Genomic DNA, 22,135 nt, shown 5'->3' with positions numbered 1-22,135 from the left:
GATCGACATTAGGCCATCTGTACACTGTTTACCCAAATAATGCAGAATGCTTTTATGTGCAATTACTGTTAATCAATGTATGTGGAGTGACATCCTTCCAAGAGTTGTGAACAGTAAACAATCAAGTAAGTGCAACTTATCGTGAAGTTTTCCAAAAATTAAATCTTGAAAACGATGCACATTCGGACAATTCAACAGATGAAGCATCGAATACAACTCAACCACAGCAAATACGCATATTATTTGCAATAAAAATGACAATGTGTTCCCATTCAATCCAAAATATCTTTGGTAAAAATACAAAGACTACATGACTGAAGACATCCTACATCATTTATGTGCAATGACTCAAAATCCAGACATTCAATTCACACCAAATGTATATAATGAGGCATTGGTTTCAATTGAGGACATATGTTTGGCAATTGCTAACAAAGCACTGGTACAATTGGAAATGGCTGCCCTGAATTGATCAGCAAACGATCTTCTCGATCATGATTTGCAACAAGAAACACACTTCGATCTCAATGAATTGGGTACATTTGTTCAAACGACTCTTCAGAAATTGGTTCCAGAACAACACATAGCATATGACAAAATTATGCATATAATTACAAGCCAAAACGGCAGATTGTATTTCTTAGATGCACCCGGAGACACAGCAAAACTTTTCTCATTTCACTTATTTTGGCAACCATATGATCATGAAAAAAGATTGCACTGGCATGGCAATCGCATCATCTGGAATTGTGGCAACTCTGGATGGTGACCAAACAGCACTTTCAGCATTAAAATTGCCATTGCATATGCAAATCACTGAGACACCAACATGCAATATCAACAAAAATTCTGGAATGGGGAAATTACTCAAATTATGTCAACTCATTATATGGGATGAATGTACGATGGTGCACAAAAGAGCATTAGAAATGCTTCATCAAACACTAACGGATTTGAGAGGAAATGAAATGAACAGCACATTGGTAGTGCACTATTTTATTGGCAGGCGATTTTCGACAAACTCTACCAGTTATTCCACATTCAACACCCACTGATGAACTTAATGCATGTCTGAAATCATCAGTTTTATGGCAACATGTACAAAAACTGTCTTTGAAGATCAATATGCCCTACAACAACATGATGCATCCGCTGAACGTTTCGAAAAACAGCTGTTGGATATTGGGAATGGGAAAATGACAGTCAATGAATCGACAAAATGTATCACACTGCCAACAAACTTCTATAAAATCACAGCAACCACAGACGAATTGATTCACAAAGTTTTTCCACCAAATATCACAGAATTATAAAAATCATCACTGGCTCGGTGCATGCTATATTAGCAGCCAAAAATAATGATGTCAATGCCATCAATTTTTTTTTGCAGCACTCAAAACAAAATACCAAGCGAAGCAATAACGTATAAGTCTATCGATACTGTAATTAATCAAGACAAAGTTGTCAATTATCCACCTGAGTTCTTGAATTTACTTGATTTGCCAGGCATGTTTCCAGTGCGACTCGCATTTGTAATGACCATCAACAAAGTACAGCAACAATCGCTAAAGGGGTATGGACTAAATTTATGGAAAATCCATGCTTTGCACATGGCAGCTGTATGTGGCCTGCTCACATGTTGGAAAACCTTCTGATTTATTCGTGTATGCACCAAACGGATAAACAAAAAATATTGTTTATCCAAAAGCACTTCAATAAACAGAACAAAAACACTTTCTTTCTTTGATTGGCATTGCTACAGAAGCAGAGTATTAGCTAGTATATTTATAAAATATTAAACAAATTTTCAATCAAACATTTTCTATACGAAGTAATGAAATAGTGAAGTTTTTGATTACTGAAATACAATTGTAAATTAACAAAACTTTTTTCTGTTGCTTATATACAAATTTATCCCCATACAGGAGAATATCTGCAAAAGTAATGGTTGAATATTGTATTATCACCCAACCTTAGTAACTGCAAAATTCATCAACCGGCAATGTCAGGAACTATGTTAAATTAACGATGCAAGATCTGAGGACAAATATAAAAAAAGACATTACAAGTTAAAATAAAACACGTAAAAAGTTCAAGTGGTAACTAAATACCATAATTTTAAGTTAAACTATTCTTTACCAAAATGAAGAGTAAGAAGTCTGATTTAGTTTAGGTTGGCAATTCATACAATCTCAACTCTTATCAGGTAATATTATTAAATCAGTTCAAAAAAAATCAAATTATGCTAATTTTGATTAGAATTTTCTTGAATGAATAGTTAAATTTTTAATTAGGTAATGAGTTGCTAAATTAAATAATAAATGAGTGATTATCAGCAATTAATGAATTTTTACTTTCCCAGCAGATACAGCTAGAATAGCAATATTAAAGGGGAAAGTATGGCGTTCGTGTCAAGAATGGAGTTTAAAGTTTTTTGTAAATCTTTATGTTTTAGGGTCCAGCTAGTTCAACCAGTCAAAAAAAAAATATGTATGTATGTATGTGCTTAAGAATGTATCACACTGCTTTTAGACTTATATCTGGAATGACAAACCAAATTTCTTCAAAAATGGCTCAAACAATTCTATATATGGGGCATTCATCATATTAATTTTTGTTTTTAATTTTTTCAGGAGTTAGGGGATATCATGAAAAAACCAATTTCAATTTTCTTCAGAGGCACTTGAGAAAAATCTTTACTGTGGCAAATTTGTTACGTACATTAAATTTTTGTTTAAATACTTTTCAAGAATTTTTTGAAAGTTTATACTTTATATATACTGTATATACTATATATATATATATATATATATATATATATACACACACACACACACACACATCAAGAAATCTCTACAATTTAAAAAAAATTATAAACCCCGGACTTAACTTAACAAAAAATATTTTAGAATGAATATTGTATGACTTGACCAGGTGTAGCCAGAAAAGTCATACAATACTTTATCAATTTTTTTTTGTTGTTTTTATATGATTATTATGATTTCTGAAAGAAAAAAAAAAGAACAGTACTACTTGACCTGAGAATTCTGGAGAAAACTGCAAACATTTTTTCCTATTTCAGTTTTCTATACTTAAAACATAAAAAAGCTTATTAATAGCATATTGGTTATAAATACATTAAAATGGCTACCTAGAAAACTCGCACTTATGTTTTCAATATTGTACCTTTCTCAAAAAAAAAAGAAAACAAATATCACAATTTAAATAAATTGGTGGAATCTGCTATTTATTGTTGTAAAACCAATAAGTAATGCTTATTTAACATCCTTAAGCTGAATTATATCTGTCATGAAAAGGAGGTCATGGTTTTATGGATTATAAATTTTAAACATTAGCTAAACAAAAACAGTAAACAAAAATTTTAAATCTTATCTACTTGTTCATCAAAATTTCAACTTGATTATTTTTTTTTATAACACCTTTTTTGTAATATATCTGCCGTCATGTAATATTTCACAGAAAGATTGGTATCATTTGAATCTAGAATATGTGAACTGATTGATGAAAGAAATAAAATAAATATACATCCAGCTGATCAGTTCACTATAAAAGTACAGTACCTGCTAGAATGTGATGGGTAAATCGCCATACATCCCTTCTAAAAATGTTGCCTTTTATTATGAATATACATGCCTTAAATATCAGAAAATTTTTGTTTTAGTAATGTTAGAGAAAAATAAAATAAAAACAATTTTTTATTTCTTCTTCTATAGTAGAAATTACAAAAATAAACTGACAACAACATATAGTGCTACCAATATGTAATTAAGACAAGGATATATAAATATAAAATCACTACAGCCAATTTTTTTAAAAATATGAATTACTGCTGATACTTAAAAATATCCTAAAATACTCCAAAAAACTAACACACCATAAATAATACAGTTTAACAAAAGCAAATTGATACCAACAAAGATTTTTATCGAATGTACTACAATATTCAACAAAATATTGTAGTTCATTCATATAAATAATGCTAATAAATAAATAAACTCTATTTCTTAAAATAATAGTATAAACTGATTTTATCAATTGCACTGTATTTTGTAAAACTAATTATATCCATAATACTTATTTATTTTTCAATAAAATTCTTTTTTAGTTTGTCATATTGAAACTACTTTTAGTTTTAAAGATAATTTCGCAAATTTTTTTTTTGTGCAAAGGCATAAACTAAAAGAAAACATCACTCATTCTGCTAGCAAGGTGAATTTAACAATAAAATTCCCATAAGGCAGCAAAATTTCAGCTATTTTTACCTTCTTTACAAAGATAAAAAGAAAAACCATAATAGATGTAGCACATAGTAACAAAAAATCATACCTATTTGCTCATTTTTTCCACCGATAACAGCTCTCTTAATGTAAGTTTAAATAAACAGGATGAGAAGGCTGATGATATATTACAACCCCATCTGAAAGTCCAAATAATAATGTACTTAAAAAAAAAATCCTATCTCGCAAATTAACAACTTTCATCCGACAGTAAAATGACAATTCAGATATCCCTTAACAATTTGAGATAGGACAATAAGTCAACTAAAAAAACTTGATTTATTAACAGTTTTCATTTACTTAAACACTGCATAGAATACACAACACCAATACTAACCTTCATTACTTAATTACCATACTCTATATACTGACTAAATTTATCACATCATTTATGATCAATCTTAGTTTGTAAATGAAATAGTAATAAAAATAAATTTAAAAATAATAATGATATATGACAGTGTATAATTTTACCTAATGTTTAGCAAATTTTCTGACACTAATTCTTGGTTACATTTCAGGTCTTTTATCATGTTATTCAGTTCATATTTCTGTAGCAATCTATTTTTTTTTTCAAGTCAAGCAATAGATAACTAGTCAAATGAACATTTAACTCTAAATATGATTTTAATTAATATCTAACTAGTAACTTAATTATTACCGACAGTGTAAATTGCAGGATGTAAGAAAAAAGAACACTGGGCATAAATATTCATAACTTATACAAATAAAACATGATACCGTATTATAAACAACAAAAATTTTAATAAATAAAAAAAAGATAATTAGTGAATGTTTTATCCACAACACAGTCAAATTTTTAGAGCTGATTTCTTAAATACATTGCTCATAATTTAAATTATAATTGTAATAAAAATTAACTTGCTATATTGAGTTCAATCCTTGAACAGGAGGTTGTACATCATCTACCTAGTATATTATCAGATTAACAATACAAAACACTGACCTGCATATTATGGGCATTGAAGACTGTAGGACTGTTGCTATCACTGGAATGACTACTGTTATTATTATTATTGTTTTCTACATAACCTGTTGCATAATCTGAACGTAAAAGATTCTCACTCTGCATCTTTCCCTTTAAGCATGTGATATACCGGTTGCAAAAGTCTTTACATAATTCTTGAACTTTTTCTAATTCAAGAAGATGGATACGAAGAACTTGAATGGCTTTAATCATCTGTAAAATAAATCAAGAGAAATTACCATATATGAAGTAAACATGTAAAAAAACACTACACAATATTGTTATTAATATTATCTTTATATATTCTTAAAAGTAACCGACCAAAGATTTACTCTAAATCATCATACAATAAACTGCACTGTATAATATGCTGAACATGTACTATACTGTGTTCTGTATTGTGCAACGTAATGTAATAGAGATATGCTTAATTAGCTTAAGAATATACAAAGATGAAGATAAAAGTAATAATACCTGTTACACACACACGGGTTCAAAAAGTTGTTCTCTCATGTAGTTTAAAATAACAATCACAATAAGGAAATTTTTGGTCTTTTATCTTGACACCACTTATGATGTTACGATATAGCCATATTACATGTTTCCTGTTTTGGATATAACAACACTGAAGCTGTTTGTTTGATATCAAATACATCGCAATGAAAGTGACTGAACTCACAGATTAATTATTAAAAAAAAATCACTCTGAAACATTAAAACTGCTTGAACAAGCACAGAGAATTGGCAATGAAGAAAACAGCAGTTTACAATTGGTATAAGTCTGTAAACGAAGTTGTAAAACATCACTGTTTAAAGTGATGGCTGTATTGAAGATGACATTCATAATAGGTGCTTGTCTACCTCAAGAAATAAAGAAAATATCTAGAATGTTGAAAATCTTGTAAGAAGTGATAAAAGAAAACTGTCAATGAAATAGCATCAATAGTCAGGATATAAGTTGGAAGTTGCCAGATAAAGATCTGAACACAAATCATATTTGTCAATGCACTATTCCAAAAATATTGTTTATAGATAAGAAATTTGCATGTCACTGATAAGAGACCTCATCACACAACCGATTAAAACCACAGTTTTTGAGCAAGATCACAGAAGAGATGAGGATTGATGTTTTCTGTACGATCCACAGACAAAATGCCACTTGTTAGAGTGGAAATTATCATATTCACAATTATAGAAATTTTATTTGGATAGAAGCAAAGGAAAAGTTATATCAAAGTTTTTTGGTTCTGAAGATATTGTTCACTACAAATTCATTCCTGAGAGGCAAACAGCAAACACAGGACGACAAACAAAATTATGTAGATATCCTTTATCATTTGTGTGATACAGTAGGAAGGAAGAGTCCTTGCTGGAATGCCCAGAGGAAGGAATGGCCTATTTCAATTTTTGTAATATTTTACAATATGCATCACCATTTACTGCAGATTGCTTAAAAAGTCATAAAGTCAAGGAGTGGAATTTTCAGACCCAGAAGACAATGGGTCTTTTAAGTAAAGACTGCTGCTTAAATTTTTTTGGTTCTGATAGTAAACGAAGGTAATGCCATTATATAGACTGATACCCTAAGATATAGCATACAAAACCCAGGTTTCATCCAATTTCAACATATATGTTACGAATTCATTCCCATCTTACACAATTAAAAAATTACAATGCAGCACCAACAGAGTTTCTTTGCGTTCATCACCAACCCTACAAATTTTTCTGTTTTTGAAATGAATAGTGACAATTTCATGGATAACAGTAAAAACAAATGAGAAATTTTCACTAATTTCATCAAGTTTGACACACCAATTCTATTTGATTAATTCATCGACACAATGCAACAAGTTACCTGCAATGTCAGATGAACGACTGATTTGTTCAGAATGTCAAATACCACTTACCTTATCAAAAAAAAAAAACTTTGATAAAATTGTTATGAGAATAAAAAAATTGTACTTTATCCTTTAACAAAAGATTCTCTTATCCTTTTAACAGTTTCTTTTATACTAGTTTGTTATTATTCTGTTTTATTAGGATTTTTGAAGTCGCTTTTGAATTTTATTTTTAAATGCTTTTTGCTTCAATTTATTTAATTTATTTTTATTAATAGATGTTCTATCCTTGTAATCTGTGCTAATCTGAATACATTTTTTTCCAGTTTTTATTCCTCTATTTTTTGTTAGGATATCTCTTCATTTATTTTAATAAGATATATAAACATGTGTGAGTGACAAAAGAACAACATACAACTTGAAAATTATATCAGCAATAGATATCCTACCTTCCAGCGAACCATAACCGCCCAGAACAATTAATCATCAGAAATTTTAAGAAGTGTTCAATACTTGGAATACAACATGCGACCAAGTGAAGTTGAACATTTTCCTCTATCAGATTATATTCTCATCCCAACCCCTGTAGGGAAAGACACCCGCCTTGTGACACTTCCAGTCTCCCCCCCCCGGGTTTTAATGGTAGTCGTCTTTCGCACTCTACCTTTTTACATCTCAAAGTAATAAGCCTGGCCTCATTGGGTTGCCACTGATGTAAAAGCCTCGGTAGACATTTACATAGGTGATTTTTAAACTCAGCTTTTGCCTTCGCTGTAGGCCCTCATCCAGACATCTTGAATGTTCTACATCATTGCTCTCTGAACTAGCTAACCAAGCTTGTAGAAGCATGAACCCTGCGCCTAACTTATATTGAGCCAATTTCTAGTAAATGTTATCAAAATACAAGGCAAAATTTACAGACTCCAGTCTGGTCTACAAGGGAGCGGCAAACAGACCTCCTACTCCCACTCAGCTCCATCGCAGAGTCCCGATTATATTCTCTCATCTCGATTCCCCCCCCCCCCCGAGGGGAGAAAAGATTATATTCTCTCAGTAAAATTTAGTACTAATCATGATATTATGCAAAATTCAGAAGCCAACACACACTCAAATTCCAGCTGGACCTGTGGGCCCTACAGCCAATCAGTTTTATTAACATTTAAAGTTATTATTTATTTAATCCTAATCACTTTTTTTTTGTAACCAAACTTCAAAATTATTTTGAAATAAATAAATTTAAAAATGTTTACTTTATAAAATAAACACATTTATTTTTAGGTACATCTGTGAAATAAAACATAGATTAAATGTAAAAAAAACAAAGTTTCATTTGAATTCTATGAGGTCCTGAAATCACAAAAAGAAGTTTCACGAGATCTTATTTTAATAAATTTACTCATTAAAAGATTAAAACACCTTTCAAAAATTAAAAATTTAGTAGTTTTCAAGATAATTATGTACATGGAATTTCATGTCAGAAGTTACACACAAGTAAGAAAGCAATAGATAATACGACCTAGCCTTCATTATACAAAAGCACAACATTTACAAATACTTGTACACATACGCTAGTCAACTGTAAGGACTACATTTAGAAAACATTTTTACATTTATTTAAAAAAAAACTGTCAACTGTCAACTTACTAATCCATCGACTTCAGAATCATTAACGAGAAAGGGTTTTCTGTCCCTTTCCTGATGCTGAACAAAAGCTTGAATATCCATATTGAAACTCTCACTATTAGGAGTTTCAGCAGACTGAGTCGCCTGTTCGCATCGTTCAAAGAGCAATGCCAATAATGGAAATAATGGATGTCTGAAAAATGCCAGAGAATTATAAAGTCATCGATAACTCAAATTACAAAACATTTACTGATTGACTTAACTACTTAGACCGCTTAAAGCAACACAGTGATTTAGAATTATTTAAATTATCATTTACACTCCTAATTCACTATTATACTACATCCTAAAAGCCCAACTCATTATAAATTGTTTTTATTAGTTAATATCCATAAAGGATATAGTTTTGGGGAGAGGGTTTTGAAAAAAGACCTGAATATTCTTACATATAATATTGTTAATAAAATGGTTCTACTTCATAAGTTTTCAGTCAACTAAAGATTTTAATTTACATTATACAAGAATCAAAATATAAATTTCTTTCAAGGTAATTTTGAGTGATATCTACTGATATGATCATCAGTCTTGTACCAACAGTACATAGTTACCTGCCCGAGGAGACAACATCTTTAGACCACCTCAGCCAGTGAAAGTAAATGATTTGACAGGATGTAGTTTATATCAATACTTCTGAGAATGAGTATTGCCCAATATGAAAAGATGAATCTCACATGCAGTGAAAGAAGGTACAAAGAATGGTATATGTGATTGTACGTTATTTAATAATAGACATAAATTAAAATTTTACACAAGTATAAAATAACATCTGGTCTTATTCTACTAACATATTTAACTTGTTATAAAATCTCTTTTTATATTAGTAAATGCTGAAGTTAGTTAATCGGTTCTCGAGTTTGAAAATGTGGAAATTTTTTTGTTCTAAATCAAAAACATAATTCCCTAAATATATTTACTATATCTATGTTTAATATAAATTAAAGCAGACTTAATTTTATGTAATACACATTAATAAATGGCACATAATTTTCTAAGAAACATTTTCAAACTTAATGTCGTCATTGTTATTACAAGCAATGACAATGATCTGGCTAAACAACTAATACAATAACTAACATTATCAAAGAAGTAAAATTTTACTTTATATGCTGACTTATTTTATATACTTTTTATCAAAGCATGTTTTTAAGGTGTGTGCAACTTTGCCAGTAAATATAGACTGCTTGAGATTTAAAAAAAAAATATCTATATAAGTATATTAAAAAACAGAATAAGTAATAAATATTAAATAATTAGGATTAGCAAAGTAGAATGAATTCTTTCAATCAAATTTATTTAAAAAATAAATATTCAGATGGATTCAACTATATTATTTTTTAACAGGCTTCACTGACAGAGTGATATTGCTCACTCTGTTTTAATAATCCAATTGTAAATATATATATATACTTCAATACAGTATATTATTTGTTGCTGATGAAGAATTGTTCATTAAATGAATTGCTTCAACAAAAAATGTAAGCTAACAAGCATATATCAGGTGAAATTTTCATTTACATATTAAAGTACTCTGCTGCTTGGATACATTTAAATAAAATATTTCTCATTGATTTACATGTACAAAATAATGTCAAAAGATATTTCTCCATAATAAGTTCCAATATTTGTGATTTTGTACCTGAAAAAAATATAAGCTTAGCATTTTTATGTCTTAAAAATTCAAGAAAAAATGCCAACTTGACAAATTAGACATTTTTATAATAAACTATTGGTACAGCCCATTAAAGAAGAATATCACAGAAATTTAGAACAATACAGCAGAAAGCATGCACTGAATTCACTGAGAATCGGTAAAAAGAAAACACATTTAAAAGATAATTTTATAACAAGTTCTAAAAATCAGATGAATTGATAAAGAGCAAAAGGAGGAGGTATTACAACAAACCTGAAGAGAATATCAACAAATTTTTAAACTTGCTACTTCGAATACAAAGGATTACTTAATGATGTCTATAAGGAAATCTCATCATAAAATATTATATACAAGTGTGATTAATGGTTTTTGTAAAAATTTTTTTAATGATTTTTGAAAAATGAAACTGAAAAAATGAAGATTTATAAAAAAAAATTACCGTCATCTATTTACTGTCTTGGAATAATATAGAACTTATAAAAAAAATTAAGTTAAAATTTACTTGTACACAGCACGCTTATCTGCTTCAAACATTGCCTGATCAGTTGGGCCATTGCTTCCCGGCTGTGCACCTGTATTCTCTGGGTACGACACCATTGCAACTCCAGTTGTCTCTTGCATCTCAGCCCATCTGAACAATACATTAAAATCGAAATAATTACTATTAATATCATAAAAATAATACTTCATGCTAAAAAAATTATCTAAAACCATTAAAAAAGTTAATTTATAAAGAAATTAAATAATCAAACAGTATCAATTAAAAAAATATATGATAATCCAAATGTGATGGTGTTTCATACTAGGATGAATTATTAGGATGGTTCACCTGATGGGCACTTCAGTCATTAGGCTTCTATGCAACCACGGGATAAGAAACAAGAATCCTCAACCAGCGGTCAGTCCACAACCAGCCTTCCTCCACCACCAACTCAATCATACTGACATTACAGTTCTGGGATTCTCCACACATCTAGAAAGGGTCTATTTTCTTGGAGGAAGTGCTGTAAAAAAACTAACAACTCTACACAAAGGAAAGCACAAGAGCATGGATGCTTAACCTAGTCATAATCTCTTAGGTCGAATCATCATTTTCAACCAGACGGAAGTAATGTACACACAGCATGTTACTGATCCATAACAGACTAGCTTAAATATGTTATAACAAAACCTGCTCTTCCTCCAGGATTAGTCACAAAGAAATGACAGTACAGACTAAACATTATGGTATATCATATCAGATCATAAATTAAATTTCAGTAAAAATTATGTGAATCAACAATTAACTTTAACATGGAAACTTAACAGGGTTCTAAATAGTTTTGGCATTAAAAAATATATATTTTTCACATTTTTCTTTTTTATCTATTAGTATAACAAAGATACTATTGTCACTTATTTCTGCAAAGACACAAATATAAAAGGAAAACTGTAAAATTTTCTTAGCGTTTTTACAACTCTTACTGTTAAGGAACATGCAAATCAAATCTACAATTTTGTAGTCATTACACGAAGAATCATTTGAACATTTCATAAGTGCCAGTGTAAAAAAAAAACTGTTTACTGATTAACTGAGTTTACTGCACTTGTGATTTTAAGAAGCTTATAACTTAAGATCTTTTTCCAAAGTTAAAAATTTTTAATATTTTTTTGAAACACATGAGATATTTTTGTCATACTTTAATTCACAAAACAAAGGTTAACCATTTAAAACTTGCCAGTAACTAACTTCAAGCTAAAATTATGAAAGTAGAAATACAAAATTAAATTATTTGGTCTGGATGACAAAGAGCAATTAACATTTTTCTAAAATAAAATTGCTTAAATTTACTTTCTAAATAGATATTTTTTGAGCAAATAGCTCTAAAAGGATCTTCAGGAAGTGCAACTGCATCTATTAAAACCATTTTTTTTTTATTTTATAGAACAGAAAATTTTTTTGATAAACATTCCATGTTTCTGGGGTTTATACTTTAAGTTCCCTGGCTGACAAAACCAGAACCTATAACTGCATTTTTCAAAAGCTCTTTTTCACTCTACCAAGTGTGATTAATATTTATCTGTTAAGCCCTTGGCATAGTATCACCCTTTAAGTAATAAACTGTCCATTAAAAGATAATTCAGTATACACATACCAGTTGTAATTTTTGTCTGATAGTAGAACAACTTACTACATTTATAATGTTTTATTTTACATCAAGTAATTCTAAATTCTCATGCGTATATAATAAAATAAATAATGAAAGCATAAAGCCAAAGTAGAGAAAAAATAAAAAACAATATTATGAACATATTATTTACACGATCAAGGCAGTCATGCCACTTCAGATTATATGTATTAAATTAATCACAATCTTATTTAGTGGCGATTCTGTTTTGTCAAAGATGAGTGTCAGTGGTAAGATAGATTACATAATACACAAAATGTTTAAATCTCATAACAAGCCAACAATCACAACAACCCAAACTAAGTTCAACTGTAACACAATTTTTTCAACTTCCATCAAAATGCTTTTAAATGTACTAAACAGTCATCATCAGGCATTAATGCTGATGCTGCTGTAATACATGACTCCAACTAAAGTTATAAATAGTGATTTTTTTTCAAGTAGGAAAAGTAGATGCGACTAAAAATCTTATTAGATTTAAACTGAATCAACATTGGAGAAACAGAGGCAGCTTCAAATATGAATAAAATTAATAAATAAACATTTCACAAAGCAACATGATTAACATTATTTTCCAACATTACAGAAACAAACCATATACAGAAATACCAATACCAACAATTATTCCACAATTATGTGAAAAGAAGCCAGACATACTTAACTGTATGAAATATACTAGAATATTATCAATGAACTAAACGGACTAAAATGAGTTTAAATAAATGTAACTTTTAAAATTTGATCACACACAGCCATGATCAGTTATTTTATAGAATTTCATTAAAAACATTAAGAATAATAAAATTCAACCTTTTATCAATAGATTATAGATTTTTTTTTTTTTTGTCTTCAGTCATTTGACTGGTTTGATGCAGCTCTCCAAGATTCCCTATCTAGTGCTAGTCGTTTCATTTCAGTATACCCTCTACATCCTACATCCGCAACAGATTATAGAATATATTTCAAATGCTTTCAGCTTCCACACTACGATTAGAAAACATACACAAAAAATTAAACACATATTAAAAATGAATAGCATTTATACAGCAGTCACTGTCAAACATTCAGTTCATTTTTGTCAAAATATATATCAATGATTTCTGATTTGTATGGGAAATAAAAATACACATAAATGGATGTAATAAGAAAAACCACAAATACCAAATATTCAAGTAAAAATGAAAAATATAATTCCATAAGAGAACAAACCATTGGCAACAGGCAAAGGACAAACAGAACCAATGAACCCAGACAATCGCAATTAAACGAGGTAGTCAGAAATGTATTAAAACACTAAATGTTTTCAAAAAATGCTTTCTATACTAGTCTGAACTCCACTAGCTTACAAAATAAAGAGAGTTATAAGAAAGTAAAATTCATATATAAAGAATTCATAATTTACCCTGATAATCGCATAGTATTAACAGATTAAATCCTATTATAATATGTGCAATTTGATTTTTGTCAATATAATCTTTCAAAAACCCTGCACACATTACTCAAATAAATGCTATGTAAAAAAAAGTATCAGGTAGTCTCAGAAATATTATTTCATGGATAGAAGATAAAATAAATTTTACTATCCTTAATCTTACCCTGAAACTTAAGTGCTTTATACACTAACAATACATTGTATATAAAACACCACAATACAAAAAAAAAAATAGATTTTAAAGAAAACAAACAAATTACTGAAGTAGGTAAGATACATTTTAAATTTCTGAAATTATTATGAATAGCCTATAGTAAAAAATTAATCGCTATAAAAAATATCATATAATACAAAATTAATATTCACACAAAATAAATACCAAATTGCAACAAATCTGTAATATTTTACAAAAACCAATCTTTTCTAAGGAATATAATAAAACATGTAAAATAAAATTGATTTAAGATTCTGTCACAACCAATATAACAATTATTACTATTAACAATTAAGTATAAAATTTTATTTTGATAATTAAGTTATTTAGTATCTAATTTTTAATGGTTTGCATAGATTTGTTAAATAGCATCTAAAACTGCATATATCACAATCAGAACTGCATGTACATAAATAGCCACATTCTTTTGATGTTATAATTGCTACTGATGTACTGAGGACATGCATGAGCAACCAACTGATACAGCTACTTACATTAGTATCGAAAATTAAGTTCTGCCTTTGCCATGACTTATCTTTGCACAGAAATAATAAATATATATATATATATATTAAAAACTGCTGCATAGAATTATGCATTATACAAATTAAGATCATTAACCATTAATCTTTTACTTATATAGAATACTTAAAATAACACAATCATTTAGACTGTAAGCGTAACAATTTTAATGTAATTTCATCTTCAAGAATATTTATAACTAACAGAAAAAGGACACAAATGAAATAGTTGCCTAATTGATTCAAAACAACCTCTATTAAAAACAGCATCTGTAACATAGATGACAAAGGGGCTACACCATGATTCAGAAAATATCTTTTGAAAATGCACTTCTATGTACAGAGAAGGCAAATATTTCTATTTTTTTTTTTCAAAGAAAAAATATTTAGTGAAATACTTTTTTTGTATTTTGCTTTCTACTTTTGAGAATAAAATAAAAAAAAAGTTAGAATTTAAGTGCTTAATGGCCGATATGCAACCCCTAAAAAAGAGAAGTTCTACTAGCAGAACAGAGAGGATTCTCTTACTACCTTACTTTTACAGTCAGTTACAGTAATTTGCCCCGCTTAAGAAATATTGATGCTTTTGCCCATATTCCTCTGTGTATACTATGTTCCTACATCTAACTACCAGAAAAGGCATGTACGGCATAAAAAATTGGATATTCCTGCTGTTGGAAGTAAGAATATGTAAGCTGGCTAATGTATGATACAGCACAAATCATACAAAGACAATTTATGGTACTCACAGTTATGACTTTAAAACCTTATTTTACAAATTCAGATCAGTTGACACACTAAATAAGCCATACCAAAACTAGTGTGTGATGTCACAGCACTGTGTCTAGCAGTTCACAAAGTAGTCAGCTGTTCCTAATCCATTCAACCACTGTTCATCATTTCTTTGTATTTTCTAGCAAAAGCACTTTCAGACATGAAATAGACAGTAGTCACTTATCTTTAGGACAGGGTAATATAAACAGATAATAATTTTCTACCTGTGGTTAACACATACAACCTGAAGTTTGGTGTCAAAATTCAGGGAAATATCTCTAAAACTGCTAGGCATTTGTTTCTGAATATATGTAATGAATTTCAATGTTATCACAGTAATTATTATTCATACTAATTGCTGAATATCCAGCTGATGAATTTCAGCAAATAGAATAAATAACTACAAAGCCAAACTTTCTGAAGAAAACAGAAATTTAAATGATCTTGAACTATGTAATACTACTTGCACAACTAACTGGAATACAAGCATGTTACTACAGCATATTACCTTCACATTATTGTCTACTGTGTTTTGGTTTACAGCTTACTTGATTTTCTACAACAGTATTTTAATAAATAAAATGTTTAAAATGGTCTAATGCGATGATATCTTTAGCTTTAAATGTTTGTTTCTTCATAACTTTTTTATTTTTATTTTTTTGAGCCCATGCATTTTTGAAATGAGTGTTTTGTCATCACAAATACAAAATTAAACAGACACTCACAATGGTCAGTAATAATATGAGTTGATGTTAGGCTGGAACAAAGAAGCACATTAATTATGCGTTTAGAATGTTAGCTCACCATTCATAATAAGCTTGGTAATTTTTTTCTTTTTTTTAGTACTGAAAATAAGTTGCAATTTTCAGACAACTGAAGAAGTTGTAAGTTGAACTAGTGAGATAACCTGAATTAAATAAAACATTTTTTTTTTAACTATCCAACCAAAAGATGACAATATAATTAAACTAAAGGGGAAAAGAGAAGGAGAACGAATAATTTAGATTTATGAATAGTAGTAGTTAGATTCAAGCTTTGTTTAAATAATATTAAAATCATTTTTTATTTTTATCTCAACAAATAGCAATATCTAACACTCATACTAACTTAAGAAGGCGTTAACAAATTACTCTTAGCATCTAACCACCATTACACAAAATATCATATGATTATATCTGAACTTCCGTTTTACCCAAAGTCAGACTTTGCCTGCAAAATGTTTTGTCTTCTCTAGTGTTCCATAACATTCAACCAAATTAGCTATACTGAAGGAAACATCAACAAGAAGGAAATTTTCAGCTGTCTTATCAAAATTAGAATTTATGTGATATTATGCAGTCAACAATAATGGAAAATTACAATAACTACTGGTAAAGTTTTAGAAATTCTTTGCATTCAACGTACAAAGTATTCTAATACCCCCTCCAAAAAAAACATATGATATTATAGTTATACATATTCTTTTTTAAGGTTAATACAATTTTGACCACATGAAAAAAATAAAGGCACACTCCATCACCTGGAAGTACAATGTAACAGTAAAATCACTAATACAAAGCCAATGCAGAGTTAAAAATGTTTTAACCAGTACAAATCATTTATGATAACTTAAATTTGGTTCAGGTTGTTATAAAAATAATCAATATTTTTGTGTAACTCTGCTTTTTAAAATTAAACAAATATCACAAAAATGGATGTTTCTCTGAAAAATTATGTAACTGTAAACCAAACCACACAAAAGTTTCCTACCAGTTTAACACATATGGGTTGGAAATTTCAAAATATTATATATAAGATAAAGAAAGGAAAATATAATAAATAATTACTGTTTGTCACATATTTAAAGAAACCTTGCTGGAAACAAACGATCTAGAAGCATGTTGATAAAGTTTAGATTTTGGTCTACATAAGACTTGCCGTCTTTTCTGTTGTGAACTGTTAATAAATACCATGTTATTTTTCAATATTCAACAATTTATTGAGCTTCTAACAAGTATTAGGTTTACAAGTTTCAGTAAAGTATAATTATTTAATTAACAATCAAACCCAATTGGGAGTTTAATTCTGACTTATTTTTATGATAGCCAAAAATATAAAATTTTTTTTAGTTATTAAAATGTTCTCCCTTCTACTGTCTAGGTATACATTTCAATTCAGAATCTGACTCAAAACACATCTTTATGAAAAGAAACTTACATGTCATTTTTTACCCAAAATAACAACACTCAAGTGTAATAAAAGCATTTTCATTTTTTTTATTTTATTAATTAGTAATTACACATTTGTCCAAATTTTTCTTACTCTAATAACTTATAAAAAGTATAAATATTTATATTGATTTCTAAACTGTCAATTTTCTACAATTTTTTTTTCTGAAATTCAGGATATTTAATTCCATAAAATATAATAACAGAAAAGTCACCCACATAGAATTTTCTATCTATCTTAAGATATGGCAGTAATCAAAATTTGTTGGATCTGTGCTTAAAACTTTTACAACTATAAAACAGCTCAGTTTCACCCACAGAAGGTTTTATACAATAAAATTACAGGAAAATTGGTTTAAATTTTTAATTTGTAACCAAAAATCAAACCTGAGCACTGTTTGCAAAATTATTTAAAATGAAAATGACTTTAGTCGTGTAACATCTACAATACATAAGTTATTTTATAAACATTTATAAAAACAAATAACAGAAAACTAATTATCACTAAAAATCGATCGCATAGATAACAACCTATCACACAGTTAATAATTCTACAACCAGCACACAATCATATATATACTAATTCTGGTACAGAATATTTTTAAATAAACCAAATTTATTTTAAATAAACCTTAATAGAAAGAAGACCGAGCAAAGAATGGCCATAAAACATAACTTGTAAATACAAAACCCATAAATAAATATTACTGAACATGTGAATAACTAATGCACAGCTGATAACCAATCTGTTAATAATAATAATAAATTGTTTTTTCTAAATAGCAATCAAATGTTTGTGCTAATTAGTAAAAAAAACTAGAATCAGTTTTAATAAAGGTCCTACAATAAAACAATCAAAAAGCCATGTACTGGATCATGGCAATTCTACTACAAAATCAGTTAACTGGTATACAGAACGAGGGTCTTTAAAGGGGTTAAATGCAGTAACACATCCCAAGAAACTGAAAATACAAAGAAATTTTTTAACAAACTAATAAATAAAATAAGCAACAAATATAATTTTGAATTGCATCTTACAGCAAAATATTTAAAATTAATAATCAACGAATTATCAGTGGTTAATATGTTAAAAACTTATGTAATGGAGGTCAAAATAAAAAAAAAAATCTTTTCAAAAATGGATAAAATAAACTTAACAATTTGGTAAGATTCATTATAAGCAATTATTTAACATTGTAAGTTAAATTGAAAAATTATTATACGTTAATATAATTATATTTTAATAGATTACATAATTTATGAAAAAATAAGGAAAAAAGTTAATATAAACACTGGTCTAGAAAAAAATACTTTTGTAGCTGTAGCTATTAAAAGATTTTCTCCAGATTTATTCTAAAAATAAACAAGAGATGAAATAAACCACTGCATTTACAATAATTTGACAAAATTTACAATTTTAAATGTTATTTGACTTAGAGAATTGAAAACAGAAGGTTCTATAGCAGAATCTAAATTGGTATTAAAAAAAATTGTTATATCTAGTAACAGTCAGCAAAACAAAAAGTAAAGGCTATTAGCCACTGTGAACAAAAAATCTGATCTCCTTGGACGATATAAAGGAGTCAACTTAGAAAAATTTGACTTTGTACTGGTGTAACATACTGTAAATAATGGATATTGCTGACTGAAGTTATTATCCATTTCACTTGTAAACTGTTTAACTTTAACAAGATGAAGAGCTATTCAGGATAAATATTTGCAAATGCATTCAAGAAAATCAAAATATTGTAATCTCAACTTTATTAAATGACATAACTGTTCCGGAAATGAAACAAATAAAGTTATAGTCATTTGGTTATCTGTTTAAAAATATGAAGAAATAACAAATTTTCAGTCAACTTTCTGTAACATATGATTTGGTTAATTGACAACTGATATATTATAATTTTTTTTTATAAAAAATAATCCACCATGTTTTGGGTGGTATATAAACATATACTTTTTATAAAATCAGTTGCCAATACTATAATGCTAAAAACGTTGGTCTTTCAACAAAACTTTGGAATTTTTTCATGAAGTTAGACAGTACTTAAATATAAATCATCTAAACAAATGAAATTGACTGAAATACCAAACTAACTGGCTTTCATGGTTTCCTGATTTAATTTAAATCTCTTTGATTACAACTATTTTTTAACAGTTCTAATAGTTCTCTTATCTAACATAAATGAGTCAGATACGGAAAAAAAAAACAAAATTCAAAGCAATTAAAAAGAAACAACATATTTTAGGTTACTATGAATTATGATACTAACTGCAGTGTTACTAATACCTTTCATTTTGTACAATGCAACAGAGTTTGAGTAAACAATAAAGGCCATTTTGAACAGTGATCTTATGATACAATGAGAAAACTTTTGTGGTTTAAATGTAAATTTAGGTCAAGTTTAAAATAACTTATAATTTTGTTTATAAGCTTACTGACCTCATATACAGTAATTTACTCAAAATTAAATTTTGTTGACGTAATACGAGCTTTATTATTATATTCTTACAGATTAAATAAACTTATTAGCAGCCAAATCTGATAAAATTTTTTTATTGAGTTAAGAAACAAATCTATAGGTTTTAAAATTTTGCTGTAGCCTCTGTGCAAAATTTTAAATCCTTCATATCAAATTTCGCCAACTGTTTACTTCTGTAAATCATATCACCTTACATTACATTTAGAGCATAAATTTGGGGGTAATTATTAGATAACTATAACTGAAAATCACAACAACAAAAAGTTTCCAGAACAAACATAAATGATTTTATTTATTTTTAACTGGTAGAAAATATTCCCGATTCGTAATTGGGAAATTCCATAAAAATATTTATTACTTTAAGTAACTACAAGCACTACACCTAAATAGTTTCACTAATGACGATCTTTTAACGCAAGAAAATGCCAAAATCGAGTGGGATAATATTACCAATGGATACAAGTGTATAAAAATTCTTGCTTAGTTTTCAGTAATATTTACTCATGCTTTGTATCTGAAAAAAGAAACTGGCAAAACTTTTTTTTTTAATTTCTTTTACATTTTTTATGTAATTAATAACAATATTATAACATTTATTTAAAAATAATGACACTTAATTTTTGATCAGCAAATCTAAAACTAACCTTAAATTGTTATTTGTTGGAATACATCAAATCGGCCGATTAAATACCGAAAGTGCTATTTAGGAATATACTGATCAAAAGCAATAAATAAAAATTACATAATCCAAAATTTATCATATTAGTACTGGTTACTCGTTTAAACTGGGCTACTTAAATTAACTGTACTATTGTCACAATTATACAATAGAATAAGTATGATAATACTCACATCAATTAAATTGTACATCAAAACTGTAAAACAAAAAGCACTAAAAAATTGCAATACATTTTCACTTGGTAGAATACAATTGATTTAATTAAAAATAAGCTATCAGTAAGCGTATTTTAAACTAATCCCGGTTCAAAATTCACTGGGCCTGTATCAGATTTTTCGTCACGGGTTAGAAAAATGATCTCCACACAACTCGATTGAAAGATGAAAAATATTATTTCTACCTTATGAATTCTAATTAACAATGGACATAAAAAATACACAAATCAGTAAAAAAAACTGATAAGTATAACCTTAACTGAAATTGTAATGGTGTAATTTCGTTTTGAAAAATGTTTCACAATGAATTTGAGTGGCAGCTCGTAGATGTCAATCAATGGCGGTCCGTCTCCTCCCAGTTCTAGCACTTTCTGATGTAAGCTGCATAGGGATTTAGGACGTTAACACTTACAAAGCTACTTATTTAAATACTCTAAAAGTATCGAAATAAAAGGCTTATTTATCAAATGAACTGCAAAATACATAACTTCTAGAAATATATTTATTAATTTACTTACAAGAATTGAATACATAATAATCGTTGTAAAATCCAAACTTCGAAGATCCCTTCAAGAAACAGAAAGAAGGATGGCTCATCCTAATGACCTTACGAAGCGCATGGCTGGAATAAATCGATTTGACGAAGTAAAATACTGTTTTTTTAACTGTTTTAAGCGTTTACATCAGTAAACATGTATTACAATAACAATAATTGTCTATTACTGATTAGGAGAGTCAAGATTTAAATAAATATTTAAAAATACAATCAAATTTGAATTAGCTTATTGGTCAGTCAGGGTGACGCCCATTTGTACAGTCTGGTTCGCAACAATATGAAACTAAATAATTCATCGCCGCGCTTACGTATTTCTAAAATAAAAGTTTAGGAATTTTGAATTAACTCCCACGGTTTTAAAAAGTTTTACTGTTTCATAACCTTTTAGACAGTTTGAAATGTAGACCATAACAACAGCGTTTGTG

The 22,135-nt window shown here is 28.4% G+C and overlaps 1 protein-coding gene across 4 annotated transcripts in view; it reads right to left on the bottom strand.

Annotated features, from left to right (window-relative positions):
• LOC142323147 (homeobox protein PKNOX2-like) overlaps positions 1–21,786 on the bottom strand; it is a 67,394-nt gene extending 45,608 nt beyond the window's left edge. For 2 of the 4 annotated variants that reach the window (XM_075362415.1, XM_075362413.1), the window contains exons 1-4: positions 21,113–21,496; positions 10,961–11,089; positions 8,769–8,940; positions 5,266–5,499 (exon numbers count right to left, since the gene is read on the bottom strand). In XM_075362415.1, coding sequence (XP_075218530.1) covers positions 5,266–5,499; positions 8,769–8,940; positions 10,961–11,079 — 525 coding nt within the window. In that variant the 5' untranslated portion in view covers positions 11,080–11,089; positions 21,113–21,496. Of the gene's footprint in view, positions 1–5,265; positions 5,500–8,768; positions 8,941–10,897; positions 11,090–21,112; positions 21,497–21,672 lie in introns of those variants that run through there. The other 2 variants (XM_075362414.1, XM_075362417.1) reach the window with 2 other exon arrangements.
• Between the last annotated feature and the right edge of the window lie 349 nt (positions 21,787–22,135).

This window comes from Lycorma delicatula, chromosome 4, assembly GCF_047948215.1.
Source record: "Lycorma delicatula isolate Av1 chromosome 4, ASM4794821v1, whole genome shotgun sequence".
NCBI classification, from domain to species: Eukaryota; Metazoa; Arthropoda; class Insecta; order Hemiptera; family Fulgoridae; genus Lycorma; species Lycorma delicatula.
Note: the sequence above shows the minus strand (reverse complement) of the source record. Positions and strands in the feature narration are given on the sequence as shown.